Source organism: Lucilia sericata, unplaced genomic scaffold (genome assembly GCF_015586225.1).
Source record: "Lucilia sericata isolate MDLA Ls3-8-SP2 unplaced genomic scaffold, ASM1558622v1 Contig000363F_arrow, whole genome shotgun sequence".
Lineage (NCBI taxonomy): Eukaryota > Metazoa > Arthropoda > Insecta > Diptera > Calliphoridae > Lucilia > Lucilia sericata.
Genome location: NW_023994382.1, coordinates 337,418 through 361,123, shown reverse-complemented (window position 1 = coordinate 361,123; position 23,706 = coordinate 337,418). Strand labels below are relative to the sequence as shown.

The following is a 23,706-nucleotide window of genomic DNA, read 5'->3' as shown; positions in this document are numbered from 1 at the left end:
AATATTTTTTTCTTGGTTTTCCCATTCTACACAATCTCTATTTTCAATATTTATGAACAAAAAACAAAATTCTCTTAAAAAAAGGTAGGCAAAAAACTTAGTTGATTCACTGTATATGATGCACCACGTGTTAACTTTCCTTTCCAAAAGAACATGCTCATTACATTGCATTTTCTCCATATTTATATTTTTATTTACACGTCTTTGTGCATTTTCGCACGCAACTACTTAAAGTACACCGTGTAAAGCATCATATCCTCAATACTCGTTCTTTCGTTTGGGTATTTATTCTCAAATGTTTGAATAAAAGAAATTCCCAACATATTCTTTGTTTTTATTCATTTGAGATCACACATACAAGCTAGCTATGCTTTTGAATAGTGAATAAGACCATACATGTTTGATATGCGCATTGAATATACGTATTGATCGATCATTGCGAATACGTACATGAAGATACTCAACATGAAACTTGTGTGGACATACAGTGTCTCACATAAGTATTCGAATTTGGTTGTACTTTGAAAAGAAACATAATTTAATATTTTTTGTTGTGAAATGAATAATTAAATTTGTTATATTGTCTAGAGAGTCCTAAGGTATAATATCACACTCTTTAAAATTTGGAAGAATTACATTTACCTCAATTGATATACATTTTTTTTAAAAGTCCATAGAATTGCCTCACAAAAGTATTCGAATTTTTTTTCCTGTATTTCATATATGACCATATTATACGAAACACAAAAATTATAATCGAGTGGTTTTTTGCTTAAAATTGTGTTAAGGGGTTACTATCGACTGAAATTATATATTTTGGCCCATTTGTTCCACAATTTTGGGGTATTTGTACCATCTTTTCATGTAATATCATTAAAATGGCGATTTTTGACCATATTTGAATTTTTTTTCAGAAATAAACCCAAACTTTAATATTAGGATTTAATAGACCCCTTGAGGTATCTAAAAATAATTTTGTTATAAGGATCTGTACTTAAAAGTTCTAAGATGTATTTTTGGTATCGTTCTTCTGTTTCTAATTGAATTGTATGGATCTTAAGTCCCTTTTCGTACCACTAGGGTCGATATTTTCCGGCAAAGTTGGCTAGTATACATTCATGTACATATTAGCACTAATATATTTTAAATTTTCAATACATTATATCGGTATACAACTCCAAAACATGCCTTAACAAAACGACATCCTATACAGAAGATTTGAGTTTTTACTATTCGTAACTTTCACGCTTATGTTGCCCATTACAATAACAATGTAAGTCCAAAATTTTGGGTTTAATTTGATCATAGTAATCAATATTTTAACAGATATCGATATTTTTGAGTTAGACCATAATGATATAGTGGCATGTAGCCTGGAGGTCATTGGTATATAAAAATAATGATACTACCATTGAATGGTGTTTCTTCGAGGCATGTTTTGGAGTTGCACACTTCCACAATATATTGAAAACTTAAAATATATAAAAGCTGATATCTAAAAGAATATATATATATACAAGAAAACTTTCCACGAAAATTTGTGACCCTAGTATTATGAAAATGGACTTAAGTTCCAATATATTGAATTAGCGACAGAATAATGATATCAATAATATATCTTGGATCGTTTAAATACAGATTCTTGTAACAAAAAATGCTATTTTTAGATACTCGAAGGGGTCTATTAAAACCCAATATCAAACTTTGGTCTTATCTCTGGAAAAAAAGAGAAAATACTACAAATATTGCCAAAAATCGCCATTTTAATGGTATTACATAAAAGAGGGTACAAATCCCCAAAAATTGTGGACCAAATAGGTTGATAGTAACCCCTTAAAACAATTTAAAGCATAAAAACCAGTCGATTCTAAAATTTGTGTTTCGTATAATATGCTCAAATATGAACAACAGGAAAAATTCGTATACTTTTTTGAGGCAATTTTATGGACTTTTTCAAAAAAAAAGCTAATTTAATTTAAGTAAATTTAAATTTTTGAAGTTATAAAAAGCGTGATATCAAACCTAAGGACTGTCTAGACAATATAACAAATTAATTTTTTTTTTGCACACAAAATATATTATTAAATTCGGTTTCTTTTCATAGGTTACCTAAATTCGAAAACTTATGAGAGACACTGTATATTGTAATCAAAAATTGTGAGTAAATAGTTGTGTTACTTGTTTCATACATACTCATTGTCAATCTCTGTTATCTACCATTAACTGTTTTTTAATTTCTAAATTTAAATGAATTATTAATCCAAATAACTGTTAAAATGAAAAGCAGTTCGGTTAATTCAAATTTAGTAAAGAAATTATATATTAATATGAATGAACTTTTTATACTTTTTTAATGCAAAAAGATTCTTTTTTCGAACGGCTTATCGATTTTCGTATAAGCATCATTGTTAGCTACCGGTTGATGTTTAATGTTAACAATTCAAATTAACGGCTTGGGTGTGCTTCATAGATTTTTGTTGTGAAAGAAACTAAAGTAAAAAGTGAAAAATTCGTAATTTTTTGGAATTCGCTCTTACATCTCAGCACGCTAATATTTTTCAAATGTAAAATTTAAAATTATTTCGATCACGCGATATATTGGGTATATTGAAGTTATGCTGTTAGTGTGCTTCGCGAAAAAGGCCCTTTTTCAAAACTTTCACGTTTATTTCTCCAATATTTAAGCTTCTCCCACAGTGATAACTTCTAGATCACATTTTGAAGATATACATCAAAGGACGCGAATTTCAATGTCTATTTTCTCTTATTTCAAAATTTTCCATAACCGAAGAGCAGCAAATATCATATCCAAAAAATTGCAAATTTTGTAAAAAAAAACTGCGACCATGTAATTTTTTACTTATAACACAAGTTTACAAATTAATATTTTTTGTTTGCTCATGGAATGACACATATATTTTTGGAAAGGGCTATGTCCGGTGGTTAATTAACAATTTTTATTTTTTTCCTATACGTCGAATATTTGAGATAAAGTGGTTTTTGTTAAGCATCCTTCTTCAGTAGTGATGGAAAAATATTTGAAAATGAGAATTGTTTTTGGGTGCTTGCACCTGTTTTGGGAACCTACAATCAACTCAGAAAATAAATTCAATAATATGTATAAAATTTACGTCTTCATTAAACCACTTTTTACCAGATTTCTTTATTTTTATCCCGATTTTTAGTCATTTTTTTTTTTGATAAATTTTTTAAAAAATTAAAAAACAAATAAAATTTGAAAAAATTATTATTCCTGAATTACAAACTTACGGATCTGAATTTATCCCTCATAGTTCATTTCTTACATTCCCACTTATACTTTTTCCGAAAAACTCTTGGAAGTGTGAGTGATAAAAATGGCAAGATTTAAGATTATTGCAACGTAATTTTTTATATTTTTGTGACAGGAATCCATTGTTAGAGAGTTGTGTGGAAGACCAGTAAAATTTTTAATATAAAAATAACTACAACCCTAAATATTTAATTATTTCTACCTAATTTAACCCTTTTTTAACATATTCTTTCTTTATGAATAATTCAAAAATTTTACGTCCTAGATTTTTTTAAATAATTTTTCTGGACTTAGACGGCCTAAATAAAGAAATCTATATATGTTTTATATCATGAGCAAAATCGTTGTAAACTAGTGTAATTTGCAAAACAATTAAAAATGGACTGTAATCATCCAACAAGAGTATACAGCCTACATTAGTAGAATTCACTTTCTCATTTGTAAGCCGCCCTCATAATATCCAAAAGTTGTAAAAAAAAACTGGTTGGCTTCAATCAGTTTTTTGAGAAATTTAAACTTTTTTTGAGTTTGCAATCTAATGCGAATTAACAATCCGATTAGGTTATCTAAAACTAAATTTAATCTGACGTTAATCCCCTTTGATGTTTTTGAGTACAAGATTAAACTTCGCAGTGTTGCCATACAAAACAGCAGAAAAAGTCAATTGTAAATTTAATATGAAAATTAATAAAAACTTAAATTTAGAACGAAAAAAAAATTATTTTAAAGTATCCATAATTTATACTAATCAATAAATGGAACATTTTAATGTATATATATATAAAAATTGTATTATTTTTTTTTTACATCAGCTGTTTACACTTTTGCATTTCATGCTTTAGTTTAAACCACCTCCATTGGGCGCTTAAACCTGCAAACAAAATTAACTAATTGAGTACTCAAAAACAACTTTCGAGGATTAATTTTAATTTAATCGCTAATTGGGCGCTTAAACTTGCAAACAAAATTAACTAATTGAGTACTCAAAAACAACTTTCGAGGATTAATTTTAATTTAATCGCTAATTTTTCACCTAAAGATTGGCCCTAAGTGTTTATTTCTACAACATGGAACTACTCTTGACCACAAAATTTAATGGACTTATTATTTCAAGTCTTGTGAACAAAAATTCGTCATCACTTAATTTGATGATGAGATGTAGGAATGATTAATATCTGTCTCAAAAGACCGTTCATTCTAATAGTTTCATTTATGACATTGGCGATGGAAGCACAATACAAATTTTGAAAGTTCATCAAAATAATTATATATTTACTTATTATACCCTTCACCTTCGTAAGAAAGGTATATGTAAGTTTGTCATTCCGTTTGTAATGTCTACAATATAATTTTCCGACCCTATGAAGTATATATATTCTGGATCCTTATAGATAGCGGATTCGATTAAGCCATGTCCGTCTGTCTGTTTGTGTGTATGTTGAAATCAATTTTCAAATCGGTTCATAAATAACGGAGATATGAACTGAGACAACCTCGGAAAGTTTCGTCAAAAAATTAGTATTTTTTTAATGCAGACGCACGAAAACAACAACAACAAAATTTTATACCAGTTAGTTTTAGACACTATTAAACAATATATGATCCATCTGAGCAAAATCGATATTTTTGGACACCTCTAATCTACCTGTTAGACATACATAGTAGGGATGCCAAACGGGGCTAGCTTTTACAAATCCCGGGATTCGGGATTTTGGAAATAGCAATACCGGGATATTTCGGGATTTTTGGATTACATAAATTTAATTATTTTATATATGAAAATCTTTAAATCATCATGTTTGTAAAGAAAATTGTTTAATTTTGTGGAAATTTAGCAGATAGGAAATATATTTAAATTAAAACAATCCAAATCTGAAACTATTTAACTACATACTTCCTAAATAAAAATAAATATCAAGTTCCGAAATTAGACGTAAGCACTTTTTAAAACCTCCATGTGAACTAATAACATGGTGTGACAAAATCACAAAAAATCGATACATTTATCGCGAGACCTAGTGATGTTGGTAGGTCTAGTAGAGTAGATCACAGTACCATTTTTAGAATCTTCAATATACCCTAAAAATCGGAAGATATTGGAAAAAACGCTTTTAGTTGACTAGACATATTTACTAAAAAAATTATATCTCAAAATTTGTTTAACCGATTTAATACTTTTCAACTGTTTTGAAAAGAGTTTCCTTTGTAGTTTTTAAAAAGTACACACAGTTTTACATTTCTTACGGAAATGTGTAAAATATTTAGATCTAAATACAAATTTTTATATTTTTTTTACAATTAAAGATCATTTTTGATCCACACTTTATTTAAAAACATATTTTTTTATTTTTATATATACTTTTATGCATAAAGATATGGAACGTTAAATCAGATAAAAAACAAAAATTTACCAAATATCTCTTTGCTAAAGTATAATATCAATGTAAGATATGCAACTCAAATATGAGCTTTATTATTCAAATGGATAATTTATTTAGCAATGAGAGATTTGGTAAATTTTTGTTTTTAAGAAAAAATTCTATTTTTGTCAGTTTTTATCAGATTTTAACTTTCCATATCATATTTTATTCGTAGAAGTATGAGCTAAAATAAAAAAATATTTAAAAACTATGTTTTCAAATAAACCCAGCAAAAATAAAACGAAGTACTTTCAAAAGAATAACAATTATCACCACTTCAAAAGTAGCATTGAATGATTTTTTTTTGCCTTCTGAGGAAGTGATTTTTAAAGACTTCCGAAGAAGCGAAAATAATTCTATTTTTTTAATGTTGAAGATATATTTTTTGTTCTTTAATTTTTATGAGATAAAAAATTTTATATTTGGGCTTTTGTATTTAATGTTTCTATTACCCTTATTAATGTTAATATTATTTAAGTCAAATTAGTTTTATTCTATAATACTATAGTTTCACTCCCAAATAACTTCCGAAAAAGAGCATTAAAACTACTTCTTGAGAATGACTTCAGATGTAGTGAATTTGAACTCAAATAAAAAGGACATCCCTCCTATGAGGAAAATATTTTCAAAACAGTTGAAAAATATTAAATTGGTTAAGAAAATTTTGAGATATAATTTTTTTAGTCCGTCAAGTCAAAAAAAAAAATTGTTTTTTCCAATATCTTCCGATTTTTAGAGTATATTGAAGATGGTAAAATGGTAAAGAAAATCTACTCATCTATGTAGGTCTATAAAAAGCATTATATCGCATAATGAGTATTTTTGAGCGTTACACAGTGTAATTATAACACACCCCAATTCAATTATTCGAACATCAATTTAAAACCTTTTCTTTAAAAAATATTTGGAATTTACATATTAGTTTTGAAACATAACATATTCGTAGTATTTATTTAAAATATTATGTAAATTCAGAACAAGGTAATTTACCTTTACCGGTATCACTCAGATTTGTAGAAAGTTTGAAATACAAAATCTTCTATTGAAAAATAAAGTTTGTATTCGACTGTGCCGAAATTAAATACCCACTGTCAAAATATTGTAATGTATTGATATTAATATGTGCATCAATGTGATTTTCAGTTAGTTTTTTCAATTTACAGACACAGAATGTGTACACTTTTTGGGTCTACGACCAACATTTCGATGTGTTAAAAACGAAATGAATAAATCAATTTATATAAAGTGTCAGGCGACTATCCCCTCAATAAAACTGTGTAGTATGTAAAAAATAAGTCAAAAATAAAAAATGTCGTAATTTTCAAACTATTGAAAATTACCGCTAAAAAAAAAATTGTAAACAAATCCCGGGATTCATTTTGGATTGGCCCCCTAATACATAGTATGTGCATAGCTTAGTAGTTGTAATGTAATTATAAGAATTTGTTTTTAACACTAAAGAGTATTTTTTATTTAATATCATGTTTTTCTAATCTAAAAAAAATATTTTTTTTATTAATATAGACATTAATTAATTGTATTTTTTTATACATATATAAATATAGATTTTTCAACCAAAGGAAAATATGTTAAAATTGGACGGAAATAATCAAGATCCTGTTAAGAAAAATACTGAACCTCCCCAAGAGATTGTTCTTGCTTGTCAACAATTAGCCGATGGATTGGTTGAACGTCTAATTGAATTGGAAGATACAGATAATGAACGAATGTTAGGCTGTATTACAACGTTACATTTGCTAGCCAAAGTTCGTCCGCAATTATTAGTAAGACACGCTATAACCATCGAACCATATCTTAATATAAAATGCCACCCATCAACTGCACCTAAATTTATATGTGCTGTCGCAGAAATTCTTGAAAAGGTATGTTATAATTACACTAGTTTACAATTTAATACTTTTTGATTGCTTATGGAATGAAATGTATTTTTGGAAAGTACTTAATTAAGGCTTTTTACTTAATTAACGCTTTTTTGGGAACCAACTCAACGCTTTTTTGGGAACCAACTCAACTCAAAAAATTTAATAATACAAAATTTAGGACTTTTTAACCCACTTTTTACTAGTTCTTTTTATTTTTACCAGATGACTTGAAAAGTTTACTTTTTGACTTTTTATGAAAGTCGATTTTTCAACTTTTTGCGATTTATGAAAAGTCGATTTTTCGAATTTTGTGTTTTACGAAAAGTCAACTTTTTCCGACTTTTCGACTTTTTCCGAAAGGAAATAAATATTTGAATGTAATTTCACAATCAAAACGTAATTTCAATTCGAATGAAAATAAGTTACTACATATTTCGTATATACAAAAATACAAAAAGTATTTTTCTTCATATTTGAAGCAAAAATATGAAGAATTTTATTTTTTATTAAAAAAATTTAACTTAATTTAAACTGTTGGAAAAACCCTAAAATTTTCGACTTCGTATAAAGTAAAAAGCTTTTTTCGACTTTTTCCGGCTTTTAGACTGGTTTTAAAAATCGATGTCGGATTTCTGAAATGTTTAATTTTGTTAGATTTTAAGATTGCAAAAGTTTGAGCACGATTAAAAGATGTTAACATGTGCCACTGGGGCCTAAAATATAGTTTTTGTTGCTCGTCCTTTGTAAGTAATTGGTTGTAATCTGTTATGCCCTAGCTTGATTCCTCGCTCTGCCATGTCGTTCACAACCTTCAAGTTGTTTACCGTTCTTTGCCTCTCCAAGTTGCAGGATCTTTATGTAGAATTTCAGTGGCGTTAATATTAAATTTCTTGAAAAACAGGTAAGTCTCACTTGTAATTAGGGCTGGGAGCCCTTTTTCTAGGAACTTCGGCAGTTCTTTTTTTAGTTTGGGTCGCATATTTCTGGAGCACTTCTAATTTTCTTCTGCTTGATTTACAGTAGTCTCGGACGATGAAAACAGGAAGTGCTTCTAGGGCCTCTTGTTCTTGGGAAGTCAGCTTAAACTGGTGACGGAAGAGTTTTATTTTCAGACAGTAAATAGGTTTTGTCATCCACCGGACATGGTGTACTGGACTTGGAGACCTGAAGTGTACATCTTTTCCATCAAGATGGCCAAGATATATCACTGCCAACTGTAACAGCTCATTGTAGTCGTCTCTTGGCCATTAATTTTCTTTACAGTGCTTTGATATTTTCTACTTCATCTTTGGACAGTAGTTCCAAAACATTTTCGCCTTCATCGAACTTGGATTTATTAATCGCCGACTATTCTTTTTGAAACCTCTATGTCTGGTTGAGGTCCATATGTGCTTCCAAACATTCCTGTGGGTCTAAAATTAACGGTTTACTATAACAAACATATTTAAATGAAATTAGATTCCAAAGTAAAAGTATTTGTCCATAATAAACAATAATAATACAAATAACGCATCTTCGTTCTCAGGGGTACCTAGTCACGTTTTTAAGAACATTAGATAGATAGATTTTTCGGTTTCAGTTCTAGTTGCGGATTTATTGCGTAGAATATAAAATATTATAAATAGTAAGGTCTTTAATTTGTTGTATGACACGGGCAAATAGCTTTAGCAGTTCCAAAAATATGGGTCGCCGAAGTCGACAAACTGCCAAAAAATCGAGATTTTCAAAACTTTGAGGCCCCAGTTACACGGGTTAACATCTTCCAAGTGTGTTTAAACTTTGGAAATCCTAAAATCTGACAGAAAGAAACATTTTAGGGGGACATTTTTTTTACCCTATGAGATAAAACCACCCTAATGGGCCCCAATGGAAAATTTTCTCAAGCTCATATCTTTCAAACTGTTTAGAATTTAATATTTGTAATATCAATAAATCATTAACATGTATACGTACAGTCGTTGTTAATAAAAGCAGTACAATTTCACAATGTAAAATTTTCCACTTGGAATGAAAAAAAAATTATGAAGTTTATTGATTTTATGTATGTATATTAGGCTTCACGCAATATTTTTGAAATTGTGATATCATACCTTTTATGAAAGTTTTTGGATCAACGCTGATATTGGCGTAATTATTTTGTTAAAATTTCAACTCCTTCATCTGCATATCTGCGGACAAAATACCGATTTTAGGCGACATTTTTTGATAGACCGAAAACTGATGAACATGTTTCATCAATGTTCGGTGTTCGACGAAATTTTGACCGAACGCCGAACTTTTTATAAAATGTTTTTTATCATATTTTTATATCATCAAAAAGTTTTAAAAATGCTGAAAATCTGTTTACAGAAGTTATCATACATCCTGGCTGTACAATAAATTTCGGATATACATACATAGGTACAAAACGCCTTTTTAACCGTTCGTTTTTTCGGCTGATTTGAAAAACTGTTAACCAGAAACTGATTAAAAAGCTAAGAAAAGTGAAACATTTAATTTGAATTATCTAGTTTCGATTACAAATCTTTGATTTCATTTGTAACATCGAAATTTTCTAGGTTCTTATTCTCAAACGATCTAGACATGTCTGTCAGTCAGTCAGTCAGTCTCTTGAAAGAACGATAGGACCTAAACTATTGTTGCAGTTTGATTGGTATTCAAAATGGACAAAATCGGTATACATTTGGACATGGCCTACATATAATGTTCGCTTTAGAAAATTACTAACGTTCATAACAGGCTTAAAAATACTAGTATTTTTATGAAATTATACTTAAATTTTTTTATGAACCAAAATTTCATATAAATTGGCAAATTGAAGTTTGCGAATTGTGTTAAGTATTGTATATATATTTTTTATTTTTTTAAAAACTAATTTTACTGATTCGATAAAATTCATTTTGATTTCGATACATATTTAAAACGAAATTTTGATCACATTGGATCATAATATTATGTATAACAATATTATGATAAATACAAAAATATCATGATGAAATATTTTGAGGGTATTTAATCATATGATATTTTAAAATTGTTACAATAACGATAATATGTTTAGACTACAATCATAATTTTAATCATAATATGTTGCTCTTAGAACTGGTTATCACAACCGTGTTTTTTCTCAGCGTGCTCTTACAGATAATTATATCATTGTCAATAAATCGTTTAAAAACCAAAAATAAAAAAGTATTATTTTTCATTTAAAAAGAGTTCGTGTTCACCGAACTTTGAAAACCGAACAAAGTTCGGGTTCGGCCGAACTTTCAAATGTACCGAAGTTCGGGTTCGGTGTTCGGTACCGAACGAAATTTTGAGTTCTGTCGGACTCTAATAATTTCCCATCAAACGATGGTGTTTTTCATCATCATCTCCGAATTTAATAAAACTCCACCTAATTAATGTTCCATATATGACTCGTATAATGACAAATTTTGGGTCTTATAACTTTCGTGGTTTTCGAAATATAGCGTTGTAAAGTTTAAAATCTGAAAATTTAAAGTCTCATCACATCTAAAGGGTTAATTATAAAATAGTTTTCGCACCATTTGTCCTATAAAATCAATTATTAGAGCATGATTTCCTATAAATTCTGTAATTTCTGCTCTGTAAAAAATGTCGCACAAAATAAGTGGTTTCCGCCTCAGATAAGCAGAGGAAGGAGTTGGAATTTTTAAAAAATTATTACAGCATAGTGATCACAGATACAAAAACCTTCTAAAAAGTTGTGATATCACAAAAATGGAAATGTTTTGTTTTTTGAAACGAAGCCTAATGTATATGTCCACAATTTTTTTCTTTATGACAAGTGCTACAACTTTTCCTCAGAGATTAAATCAAAATTCAGGACCGCTTGTAAGATATTAGCGTGGAAAAAATCACCTTTTCGCAAAAATGACACTAAGGCCAAATCATTGGGGGCCTATAAAAAAGTGGGTCTTTTTTTGTCTTTTATCACGCAGTGGTGTCCGTATATGGTTATACATGTTTCCATGACAAAAATATACAAATATACAAGAACTAAAAAATGGAGTAAGCTAAATATATTAACTTTTACAGACATATAAGTGCGTATGTATCTATATTTTTGTTGATCGCCTATAGTTGACAATTTCAATCATGTTCGTGCAAGATTTTAAGATTGAAGTGAACGTTAAAATGTGAATCGATCAATATATTTTTTTGTATAATAATAAAAATTGTCCACAACTTGAAATTTAATTTTATCAGTCAAAAGTTTTTTTAAACTAAATCTATAATATTTCCAAAATTTCAATTAAAAGTTTATTTCCACAAATTAACCGTCAAATAAACGCATACATAACAAACTCATCCAATACCTATTATATTCGAAATTTATTTTTAAGCTTACTAACTTCACTCGATTTTTCGACTTTTCAATTTTTTCATTTAATTAAAAGTCGACTTTTAGACTTTTCGACTATAAGTATTTTATAAATAGTCGACTTTTCGACTTTTTTCGACTTTTTCCGATTTTTTCAACTTTTTACGACTTTTCGATTTTTTTCGACTTTTTGACTATTATCGACTTCTTTCAAATTTTTTTCGACTATTTTTGGACTTTTTCGAGTTTATCCGACTATTTTAAATTTTTTGACTTTTTTTCCACTTTTTTAAAATTTCCGACTTTTTGACTTTTTTCTACAGGGAAGTTTTTCACTCTCCTAAGTATATACATATGTATGTTTCGACTTCAAAATATCAAATCATACCTTTATATCAAGTAATACCTGTATTAAAGAGATAATTAAATTTTCAATTTTAGATCTTACAGGTTTTTGTGAACTCTGGACAACATCAATCCATTTTTACTTTTAGTCCAATCCAAATAAAAATCTGTAGCTCAGTGGTAAAACGAAGAACTTCCTAAAGAATTACATTTATCACCACTTCAAAAGTAGCACTAAGTGATTTTTTTTGCTTCCGTGGAAGTGATGTTTTATACAGAGACAGTAATTGTTATTATTTTCATTTAAAAAATTAAATTTAAAAATTTCATTTGATTTGTATTTCATTTCTCAAAAAATTGCTTTTGATTTGTATCAATAATAAAAAAACACAAATAATTTTTAAACTATAAAAAAATTCAAATAAAAATCAGGCAATAATTTTTATTTTTTTAAATTAATTATAAATCTCATTTTGCGATATTTATGATTAAAGCACATTAAAAATAATCGGTTTTAAATAGAGATTAATAGTAAATTTGCAAAGTTTCTTTACCGTTAATATCATGGACCAAATTTGCTAAAATTATGTGTAAATTAGATTCTTTGTTTTGAGAAATAAAAATCATTGATTGATTTATGTTTTTTGTTTGAAAAAATAAAAATTACTGAGTGAGTGTTATAAAAAAAAAAAACACAAATAATTTTTTATTTGAAACAAATAGAATAAAAATCAAAAATAATTTTTATTTTCAATTTTTATTATAAAAATCAAGAATAAGAGTTTATTGAAGAAATCGATTAAAAAAGGTCTGGGAAATATTTTGGTACATTCAAAACATTTCTAGGACGTTTCTTTCATACTGATTTTTTTAAGCAAAAATTTCACGGATAATAATTCTGTCTCTGGTTTTATGTCTTCCAAAGAATTGACAATAATTATATTTTTTCAAAATTGAAGATATATTATTTTTTACTGACATTTTTAGACTTAAAAAATTGTATTTTTGAGGTTACATGTCAAATTCCTTTATTTATGTTAATATTATGTATTTAAGTCAAATTAGTTGTGTTCTATAATACTAGAATTTCACTTCCAAATAACTTAAAAAAACATAAAATGACTTCTTGAGAATGACTACAGAAGTAGTGAATTTGGAATCAAAAAAAAAAAAAAGACACCCCTCATATGACAAGCCTGTGTTAAAACTGGGTACGGTGCTGCGATGCACATAAGGGCACAGACATATTAAAAAGGGCGATAAATCAACCACTAGCTTTTGGTACAAGTGATTGGTATCATTGAAAAGATAATTTTCTCTAGTTTTTGAATATGTTAAAATATTATAACCCACCGAACAAAATTTTTAAAAAATGTTATAAGCACGGCAAGGATTTTCATGCACTAAATAATTAAAAATATGCACTATAAAATGGGAAAATATGTACTAAAAATGTGAAAAATATGCCAAACAAAATTTCCTTGTGAAATTTATTTTATATCACTAAATTTAGTTTTATCACATTTAAGTACATATTTGTAAATATTTAAAACTTATTGATAACTAATTACAAGTACATTTAAAAAATTGTGTATATGTATTAGGCTTCGTTTCAAAAAATAAAATATTTCCCGTTTTTGTGATATTACAACTTCTTAGAAGGTTTTTGTATCAGTGATTACTATGCTGTAATAATTTTTTCAAAATTCCAACTCCTTCCTCTGCATATCTGAGGCGGAAACCACTGATTTTGAGCGACATTTTTACAGAGCAGAAAATAGGAAATCATGCTCTAATAATTGATTTTATAGGAAAAATCAATAAGAATGAGCTTAATTTCACACTTTTATAATGCTTCAAAAGTGCATTTAGTATTATCCAAAAATGCACTTTTTTCAAAAAATATTTCAAAACATTTTTTTCTTTGTGCATAATTAAAGTATGCTTTTTGCTGAGACAAATGGTGCAAAAACAAAAATTTTATCATTAACCCTTTAGATGTGATGAGACTTTAAATTTTCAGATTTTAAACTTTACAACGCTATATTTCGAAAACCACGAAGGTTATAAGGCCCAAAATTTATACAAGTTATATATGGAACATTAATAGGATGGAGTTTTATTAAATTCGGAGATGATGATGAAAAACACCATTGTTTGATGGGAAATTATTAAACCACAAGCCAACATTATAACCATCATAACTCCTAAAGGGATTACAATAAATTAACAATTTTAACACTATTTTTTTAAGGGCATTGAATATTATATTTACGAATGATAAAATCAGGTTTTGATTTTTTTTTTAATTGCATTTTTTATTTGGCTCTTATGCATTTATAGTGCATCTAAATTCTGTCAAATTAAGTTTATATATCTTAAATTTTCCTGTAGAATAGTATACTTAAGTAAGATTTGAAATATGTATAGCAGTTTTCGGTCTATAAAAAAATGTCGCCCAAAATCGGTATTTTGGCCGCAGATATGCAGATGAAGGAGTTGAAATTTTAACAAAATAATTACGCCAATATTAGCGTTGTTTCAAAAACTGTCATAAATGGTATGATATCACAATTTCAAAAATATTGCGTGAAGCCTAATATGTATATTGATTTTTATACCCTCCACCACCATCAGTGGTGATAGAGGGTATATGTAACTTTGTCATTCCGTGTGTAACACCAAGAAATATTCATCTGAGACCCAACAAAGTATATATATTCTGGGTCCTTATCAAGTTCTGAGTCGATTTAGCTATGTCCGTCTGTCTGTGTAAAACACGACAGTAAAACACGACACGATAAAACGAAGCAATAGAGTTTAACCAAATTCACCCAAAATGTTCTTCATTTTCCTAAGTTGTTTGGTATTGAAAATGGGCAAAATCGGTTCACACCGGGAAAAGTTATGAATCAAAATTTAAAACAACCTCGAAAAAAATAAGCATTTTTTACACATTCTGATGTAATTTTCTCGAAAACCTTGCAAGATAATTCCATGAAAATCACCATACATTCGTTTCTACACAAGATCTTGATCACTGCTGAAAATTGCCAGAATCGGTCCACAATTTCATATACCTCCCATACAAAAATACATATTCCCGGAAAATGGGTTTTTTTGTTAATAACTTCCGTCACAATGTCGATATCTTCACAAAATTTTACAAATTAAAATCTTATATCAATAGAATTCTTTCAGAGAAAAAATTTTCTGCATCGTTCCATAATTGGACATAGCTCCCATACAAGGTCCCCTCCCGGAAATCACTTAAACGCGCATAACTCATTACTAAATTAAGATATCCATATAAAATTTTGCATGAGCATTGCCCATATGCATAGAAATATTACTGTGAAAATTTTTTCCGATCGGTCCATAATTGGTCATAGCTCCCATACAAGGTCCCCTCCCGAAAATCAATTAAACGCGCATAACTCATTACTAAATTAAGATATCTATATAAAGTTTGGTACAAGTATTACATATATGCACAGAAATATTACTGTTAAATTGCTTTCCGATCGGTCTATAACTAGTCATAGCTCCCATACAAGGTCCCCTCCCGAAAATCACTTAAACGTACATAACTCATTACTAAATTAAGATATAAGTATTGCTTATATGCACTGAAATATTACTGTGACATTTTTTTCCGATCGGCCCATAACTGGTCATAGCTCCCATACAAGGTTCCCTCCCAAAAATCACTTTAACGCACATAATTCATTACCAAATATTGATATCCATACATTTAGCAAAATTATTGCTCTTATACTCATAAATTACACTATAAAATTGTTTTACGATCGGTCCATATTTGGTCATAGCTCCCATACTAGGTCCCCTCCAGAAAATCACTTAAATGCTCAATATTCATTACCAAATAATGATATAGATACAGAATTTTGAAATTTTGTCTTTATATACATAATTTGTTATAGCTCCCATACAAGGTCCTTTTACGAAAATCTCTTAAACGCACATTACTCATTACCAAATAAAGCTATTGATATAAAATTTGCCACAAATATTAGTTTTGTATACAAAAATTCTATTTCAAGATTTTTCACGATCGGTTCATAGAATGGGTGCGGTCGGTCCCATACAAGGTTCCCTTCCGAAAATCACTTAAACACACATTACTTATTACTAAATTACGATATAGATACAAAATTTTACTGAAATATAGCTTTTATGTACAGAAATTTAGCTTAAAGAATCTAGGTCCTGCCCCTGAAAGCACTTTAACCGTATTTAACTAGTTGCATTATCAATTTGTGTAGATTATATATATATATATATATATTTTGAAAATCCTTTAATTTTTCACGCACATGCATACATGCAAATTACTGAATATCGCTAAGCGCTATAAAAATATAAATAAAATTGCGTTTGTAATGTTCAATAAATCTTGGAATTGTAATAGATTTAAGCTATTTAAATCTTGGGATTTTTCTATTTAAGACATGAGAAAACTTATTTCTACAAATATTTGATCAATTAGAAAAGTATTAATATAAAAGTAGCTGGTGGAGGGTATTTAAGATTCGGCTCAGCCGAATATAGCACTCTAACTTGTTTTCTTTAATATTTACAATTATTTGATGAAAAATTGATTTTCTAAAAAAGAGTTTATATAAGGACGAGGGTCAAAAATTGTCCGATCCTAATAAAATTTGGTTAATGTATTTGTGTATAATTATATAAATTGTATAATTAAAACAAAATATCGGATTTGAAAATCGGTTGAAAACTACTAAAGTTATGATTTTTCAAAGTTGAAATTTCAAAAATGGTTCTTTTTCGCATCGTTTTCTCTTAAAAATTAAGTTAGCGAAGTGGTAGTGATAGGACTATAACAAAGTGGAGTTGGTGAGAACACCTGTATTTTATTTTTCTTCACTTTTGTATCACAGTGTAATTTTGGACGTTACTGCGTTTTAGGTTTTAAAAAATATGGAACCTAGTATTTTGTTGTTAAATCGAATTTTTTTGATATTAACATCAAAAAATTCTAAATATGTAAATGGGTTATTCCGTGTCAAGTGACCCCATTTTTAAAATCGAAGAAATAGCTATATACAGTGACTTCCACAACTGTTCACAAAAACACAAAATTTTAATATTTTTAGTATAAAAAATTTTTCCAGCAAGATCAAAATTTCATTATTTATATTTTAAATATATTACGTCCTGAAAAATTAACTAAGCCATAAATTATGAAATTAAATTTGATTTTCGTAGAAAAGGAGTGAAAAATGTAATCATGTTTTTGTGAACATTATTGTAACCCTACCTATATATGGACATTTTCTATTTTCCGCATGGATATATCAGCATTTATTGTAGCAAACTTTTGCTGTAATGATAGGTTTAAGACTCTTTTGCATGTTTTTAATAAAATTTGATTAAAAATATGTGTTAATTTTAGCTCATTCTTCATTTATCGTCACCTAATGCTTTTTTAGGTTATGGGGCATTGGAAATCTCATTATTTTGGTATATTTGTGCTTATTTGAAATATTTTTGGTTCGATTCCGCCTTGTTTATTGTTGAGGACAATTCAAACATTTAATATAGTGGTCCTCAATATATTAGATGGTTATATAAATCTTTTGTTTTAGGTCATCGTCCTACATAATGAAGGTTTAGTGTGGTTTATACTAAAGTTTTTAAGTAATTGGCAGGTAAGAACTCCTTGAAGTGTCTACATAGGGGATTGTTTTCAATATTCCTTCTATTTTTTTAAGATTCCTAACCTTCTCCATGAAACCAAACACATATCAATAAAAATCCTACTCCAAAACTTTAGTGCATTTTTAGTATTTCTTTAGTTGGAGCTTTCCGCTGGGTCCCACTAACTGTAAATGTGATCAACAGATCTGAAATATTTTATTTATACCACTATACGAGTTTCCATTGCTTAAACGTAAAATTTAATTTCTTTATTGCGAATTTCCAGGTGCTTAAATGAAAAAGCCGAAATATTCATATATTTTAATAGGGATTGCTATTGATTTGGTGTTGGTTCCCTGAAAAAAAAGTTAAGAATCCTTAGGAAAATAGTCCGCATATTAAAGGTAGAACCTTAGATTGATCCTTTAAGGGATTCTTATCTCCATATCCAGGAAGTCTTAGGGTGTGAACCACACTTAAATATCAGTATGCAAGGCGGTGGCCATAAGCAAAAGGTTTATATAACCACCTAGGGACATAATATGTGATCTACAGTGCCACATAATCCGGAAATGCTTTAGAAGACAATGAATGAAGAATGGGTTAAATTTGACAAATATTTTTTATGGAATTTTATTTAAAACATGCAAAAGAGACTTAAACCTATTATTAAAGCAAAAGTTGGTTCCAATAAATGCTTATATATCCATGCGGAAAATAGAAAATGCCCATATATCAGTAGGGTTACAATAGTGTTCACAAAAACATGATTACATTTTTCACTCCTTTTCTACGAAAATCAAATTTAATTTCATAATTTATGGCTTAGTTAATTTTTCAGGACGTAATATATTTAAAATATAAAGAATGAAATTTTTATCTTGCTGGAAAAATTTTTTATACTAAAAATATTATAATTTTGTATTTTTGTGAACACTTGTGGAAGTCACTGTATATAGCGATAGGTGAAAAGTTACACTCATTTGAATAAAACCCTGTATGACTAAAATGTCCAACTTTAACCCCCGGCAGTTCTTGACCGATAGAGAAAACTTGTGTTTAGCCTACTATCCAATAGTACTAACTTTGGTGCAAATTTCATCAAAATCGATATTTGATATGACATGAAATTGTCCAATTATTAAATTTAATGTAAAATTATACAAAACACAATTTGTGTTAGTCAAATTAAAAATATGCTTTAAAAATTTTACAAATATGCGAAATATATACAATTTAAAGCAAATTATGCATTTATAACAAAATATGCAAAAATATGGAACAACAAATCCATGCCATTTTGTAGTAAATTCTTTGATTCGAAAAGAAAACTAGTTAAAATTCATTTTGAGTTACTGAATACAAACATCCATTTGCATAGAAATCCTTGCCCTGGTTATAAAATATAAAAAAATGCCATAAATATTTTTTAATTTTTCCTAAATATTGGAATGATTATAAAAGTTAGTAAATATTAGAATGGTGTTCTATAATAAAGCTATTATATACATATGTATGTTTAAAAAAAAATTAAAATACACTTAAAGCAATTTTTTGGTCACTTTTGAAACAAGTTAAAGTTGTACAGAATTCTTTGAATATTTGATGATCATAAGTACTTAGATAACTAATAATCGAAATTTTTCTTAATATATGGACATATTTAGTAACAATTGCAACATTAATTTTATGATTAAGTCGTTTCGAATCATTACCTCAAAATTAAAGGGAACGTTTTAGTTACTAAGTACTAGGGCATTCAAACGATTAATCGTCCATCGGTTAATCGATCAATTTTTGACGATTAATCGTTCGAATAAATAAAAATTGCCAAATATCAAATAACGAATAAACCGAACAACTTCTATCAATTAACTGATTAAGAAAAATTACTGTATATTTCATACTAAATTCTATGTAACAGTAAAATGTCAGTATATTTTATACAAAATTCACTATTTTTATAATAAATTTTCTTCCTTTATTAATTCCTTAATTATTTTCTATAATGAAGAAAATTTATTTGATGATTTCAATAATAAACATTTTAAGAATTTGTTCTTGCAGTGTCTCACATAAATATTCGAATTTATTATTTTTTATGAATTAATGTGTTATTTTATGATGCTACTTTAAAAATTATTTATTAATTTATATTATTTTTACGAAATACAAGAAAAAAGTAATAAAAACTCATTAATGGTTTCCAAGAAAATGGAAAAACCCAAAAAGAGACATTTCAGGTAATGCGTAAAAATATTCGAATTTTTTCTAAGAACTTTTTTAGAATCCTTGAACACTTGTTTTATTGCCCATTAATTAACAAATTATGCAGGTAGTGGTTATATGGAATATTTAACATTATATTTTTTGGAAATTTGCATAATTATGTTGTAAATCCTTCCCGTGTAAGCGTTTAAAATGTTCAAAGAAAAAGAGTTGATCAATTCAAATTAAAAAATTAATTTATATCTGTATAATCAAGGCCGATCAATTAAATACATATAGGAAATGTTTGATAGATTCCCATCGACAATATATTTTGTCATTACACGCATGAAACAAAGAATTCCATCGAGTATTTATCATAATCAAGTCGTCCAAAACCTCTGTCAATACAGGACGACAGAGAAATACTGAGGAAATACCGAAGGAACCTTCATCTATCAGCTCCAAAAATTAACAACAAACTCAGGACAGTCCTGTGAATAAAAATGAGTGTCGAAATTGTGCGCTAAGTACTAGGGAGCAATAATTTGCATGGTCAAGTACCAAGGTGGAAACCGCTCATATCGAAGTTAATCGATGTTAAGTGTCTTGACTCCGCAAATAAACTCATAAGTAAGAATATTGGATTCTGGAAGGAGGTTATCTTCGACGATTAGAACAAATATAATATTTTTGGCTCAGATGGTCGTCAAATGATATGGCGAAAGCTTGGAGATGCCTTGGAATTATCTAACTTAAAACCAACTGTAAAGGACCCAAGTTTCTCTGCCATATTTTGGGGTTCTGTGTCCGTCCACGGTGTTGCACTGCTAAAATTTATTATTGTAATTATAGACTAGAAGGTCCACTTGTCACTTTTAGAGCAGAATTTGCATTCTAGTACCACCAAAATGGGGCTACAATGTTGACAATTTACAACACTAAGTATCTTCTTTCACCAAATTTTCAATGGAGTTAATGTCTGGACTTAAACTCCATTGAAAATTTGTGGGTTTATTTACAAGAACAACTTTTAAATCACTCATTATCCTCCAAAACCACCATACGGTTGCTTTGCATGAAGAATGGAACATAATAACGCCAGAACTATTCCATAAATTGGTAGAAACGGTCCCACGCCGCTTGCTAATCTAAATATGATTTATACAAAAAATTCGAATACTTTTGTGAAGCTATTTTTTGCACTTTTTTTAAAAAAAGTTAAATTAGTTTAAGTAAATTATTTTTTTAATTTTTAAAATGTGATATAAAATTTAAGGACTGTCTGGACAACATAATAAATTTATTTATTTATTTTTCCCAGAAAACCTATTATAAAATGATGTCTGTTTTCATAATACATTAAATTCGAATACTTATGAGAGACACTGTAGATTTGAACTCAAAGAATTGGAGAATTATAACTTTGTTTGTTATAGGAATGAAAATAATGTAAAAATGCCACAGTTTTTTTATTAATCCAGTTTCCTTTTATTCGATTAACCGAATAATTTTAAATTATCCGATTATTAACCGGCTAACATGAAACCTCAAATAATTATTTGTCAAATAAACCGAATAAGTCAAAAACCCGAATAATTGAATACCCTACTAAGTACTATAATGCATTCATTGATATTGTAATTCGAAATTGTCATCCTTAAATGTACCGATCTATTATTGTTCAGATCGATTATCTTAAGATTTGTTATCACAGCGGTAATTAGTTAGAATATTTTTTAGTATATTTTCTAAGGAAAATTGAGATAATAAGCACGAAGTTAAATTATGTAATATATTGGACACAGTATTAACCGAAGTTAGCTACTTTAAGGCATTTAGTAGTTCCGAGTATTGAACATACAGCTGCGTTCAAAAAAATACACTGAAAAAATCCATGCCTAATATATACGAAAAATGTCGTACATTGTACGAATCTTTCGTTGTTTCGCACCACGAAATTCTTTCGTAATATATACGAAATTGTACGAAATATTTTAGTATAATGCAAAATAATCTTAAAAAAATTAATTTACATAAATTGTAAAAAGTACATTGCGAATAAATATGATAAAATTTACGAAATATTAATTCATGCAAACATTTTTGTTCATTTTAAAATAATTTTTCTAATTTTAGTTAACAAAATATTATCCACACGAATTTTTCGTTTTATTTTGATAATAGTTCATGAATAATATTATACTTTTTCTTAAATTTTATAAAAATGTTGTTGTTTTAATTAATGATATTGTTATTAATATCATTATGTTTAATTTCGATTAAATTTACAAAAAAAAAATATTACGAAAGGTTTTCGTACTTTCGTAAAAATAGAAAAGGGTTTTATTAAATAATAATTCGTATTATACACGAAATTTTTGTAAATATTACGAAAAAAGCAGTTACGAAAATTTTTTTCGTAAAGTTAAGCATGGATTATTTTCAGTATAGGAGTGAGACTTAAAAATAATTGTGCAGCTTAATTTAAAAAAGAAAGATTTACAGAAATCCAATATTGTTTCACGATATTTGTTTGTTAAGTGTTTAAAATACAAAACGAATGAAATTTTGTATATAGGTTCATTAGTTTTTTTGGTATTCACTTTTTTCGAAATTACGACTTTAAAAAAATAGGATTACGACTGTTCAAAAAAATAGGAGTACCGTATATTATCTAACCTAAGTTAGATTAATTTCCTTTATTCGTAGTAAATATTAAAAATTTAACATAAAACTGTTATATTTAGATGATTTTGAGCTCAGTTGACAATTATTTCATTTAAAATCCTTAAAGAAAATGTCAGAATTGACGAAAATGAAATCTGTTCAAATATCTTGAAAATTATAAAAATATCGCAAAAAAATATGAAAATTCTCACGGTAATTTCATTAAAAGATTTTTTGAATACTTTAGGAAGTCAAATGTTTTAAAATCTCTCATAAAAACTAAACATTTTATTCAAAAATGATAAGAGCTTCCCATAAGCGCTTATCATTTTTTAGTTAGTCAGTTTGAAAGGAGGATGTATATACATCAAATCCGAAGAAATACACCTAAGCCTCTATCGGGCCTGTTGTGCGCTCCTTAACCAGTGCCTCAGGTGGGAATCGAACCCACCACCTCCGGTCTACCAGACTAGAACACTAACCACTAACCCATTAGGGCGTCCCGAATTAGTGAAACTAAGCCAAATTGTAGTTATTAAACATCGTGATCAATATTCAGTTAGTTTAGATCAATTTTTAAACCAATCTTTTTTGAAAAAATTTAATCTCAGACCATAAAGCATATAGTGAAACTAGGGTTGCCAGCCTGGCTGGACTTGGCTGGATTGTCCAGCTTTTTTGATGCTTGTCCAGTTTCAAGCTAAAATTTAATTTGTCCAGCTAAATAGAATTTTTTAGCACACTGCAATAATTTTTATGTTATCTTTGTCAAATCGTGTTAGCCAACACTGATTGTACATTTTTTATACAACTAAGTTATGATTTCCCTCTTCTATCAACATGTCTTCACACATGAAC

The 23,706-nt window shown here is 28.2% G+C and overlaps 1 protein-coding gene across 1 annotated transcript in view; it reads left to right on the top strand.

Annotated features, from left to right (window-relative positions):
• Nucleotides 1-23,706, top strand: part of LOC119604111 (nipped-B protein-like) — a 174,570-nt gene that overhangs the window by 18,247 nt on the left and 132,617 nt on the right. The window contains exon 2 of the mRNA XM_037956564.1: nt 7,278-7,595. Within this exon, the coding sequence (XP_037812492.1) occupies nt 7,299-7,595 (297 nt within the window). The 5' untranslated portion in view covers nt 7,278-7,298. The remainder of the gene's footprint in view (nt 1-7,277; nt 7,596-23,706) is intronic.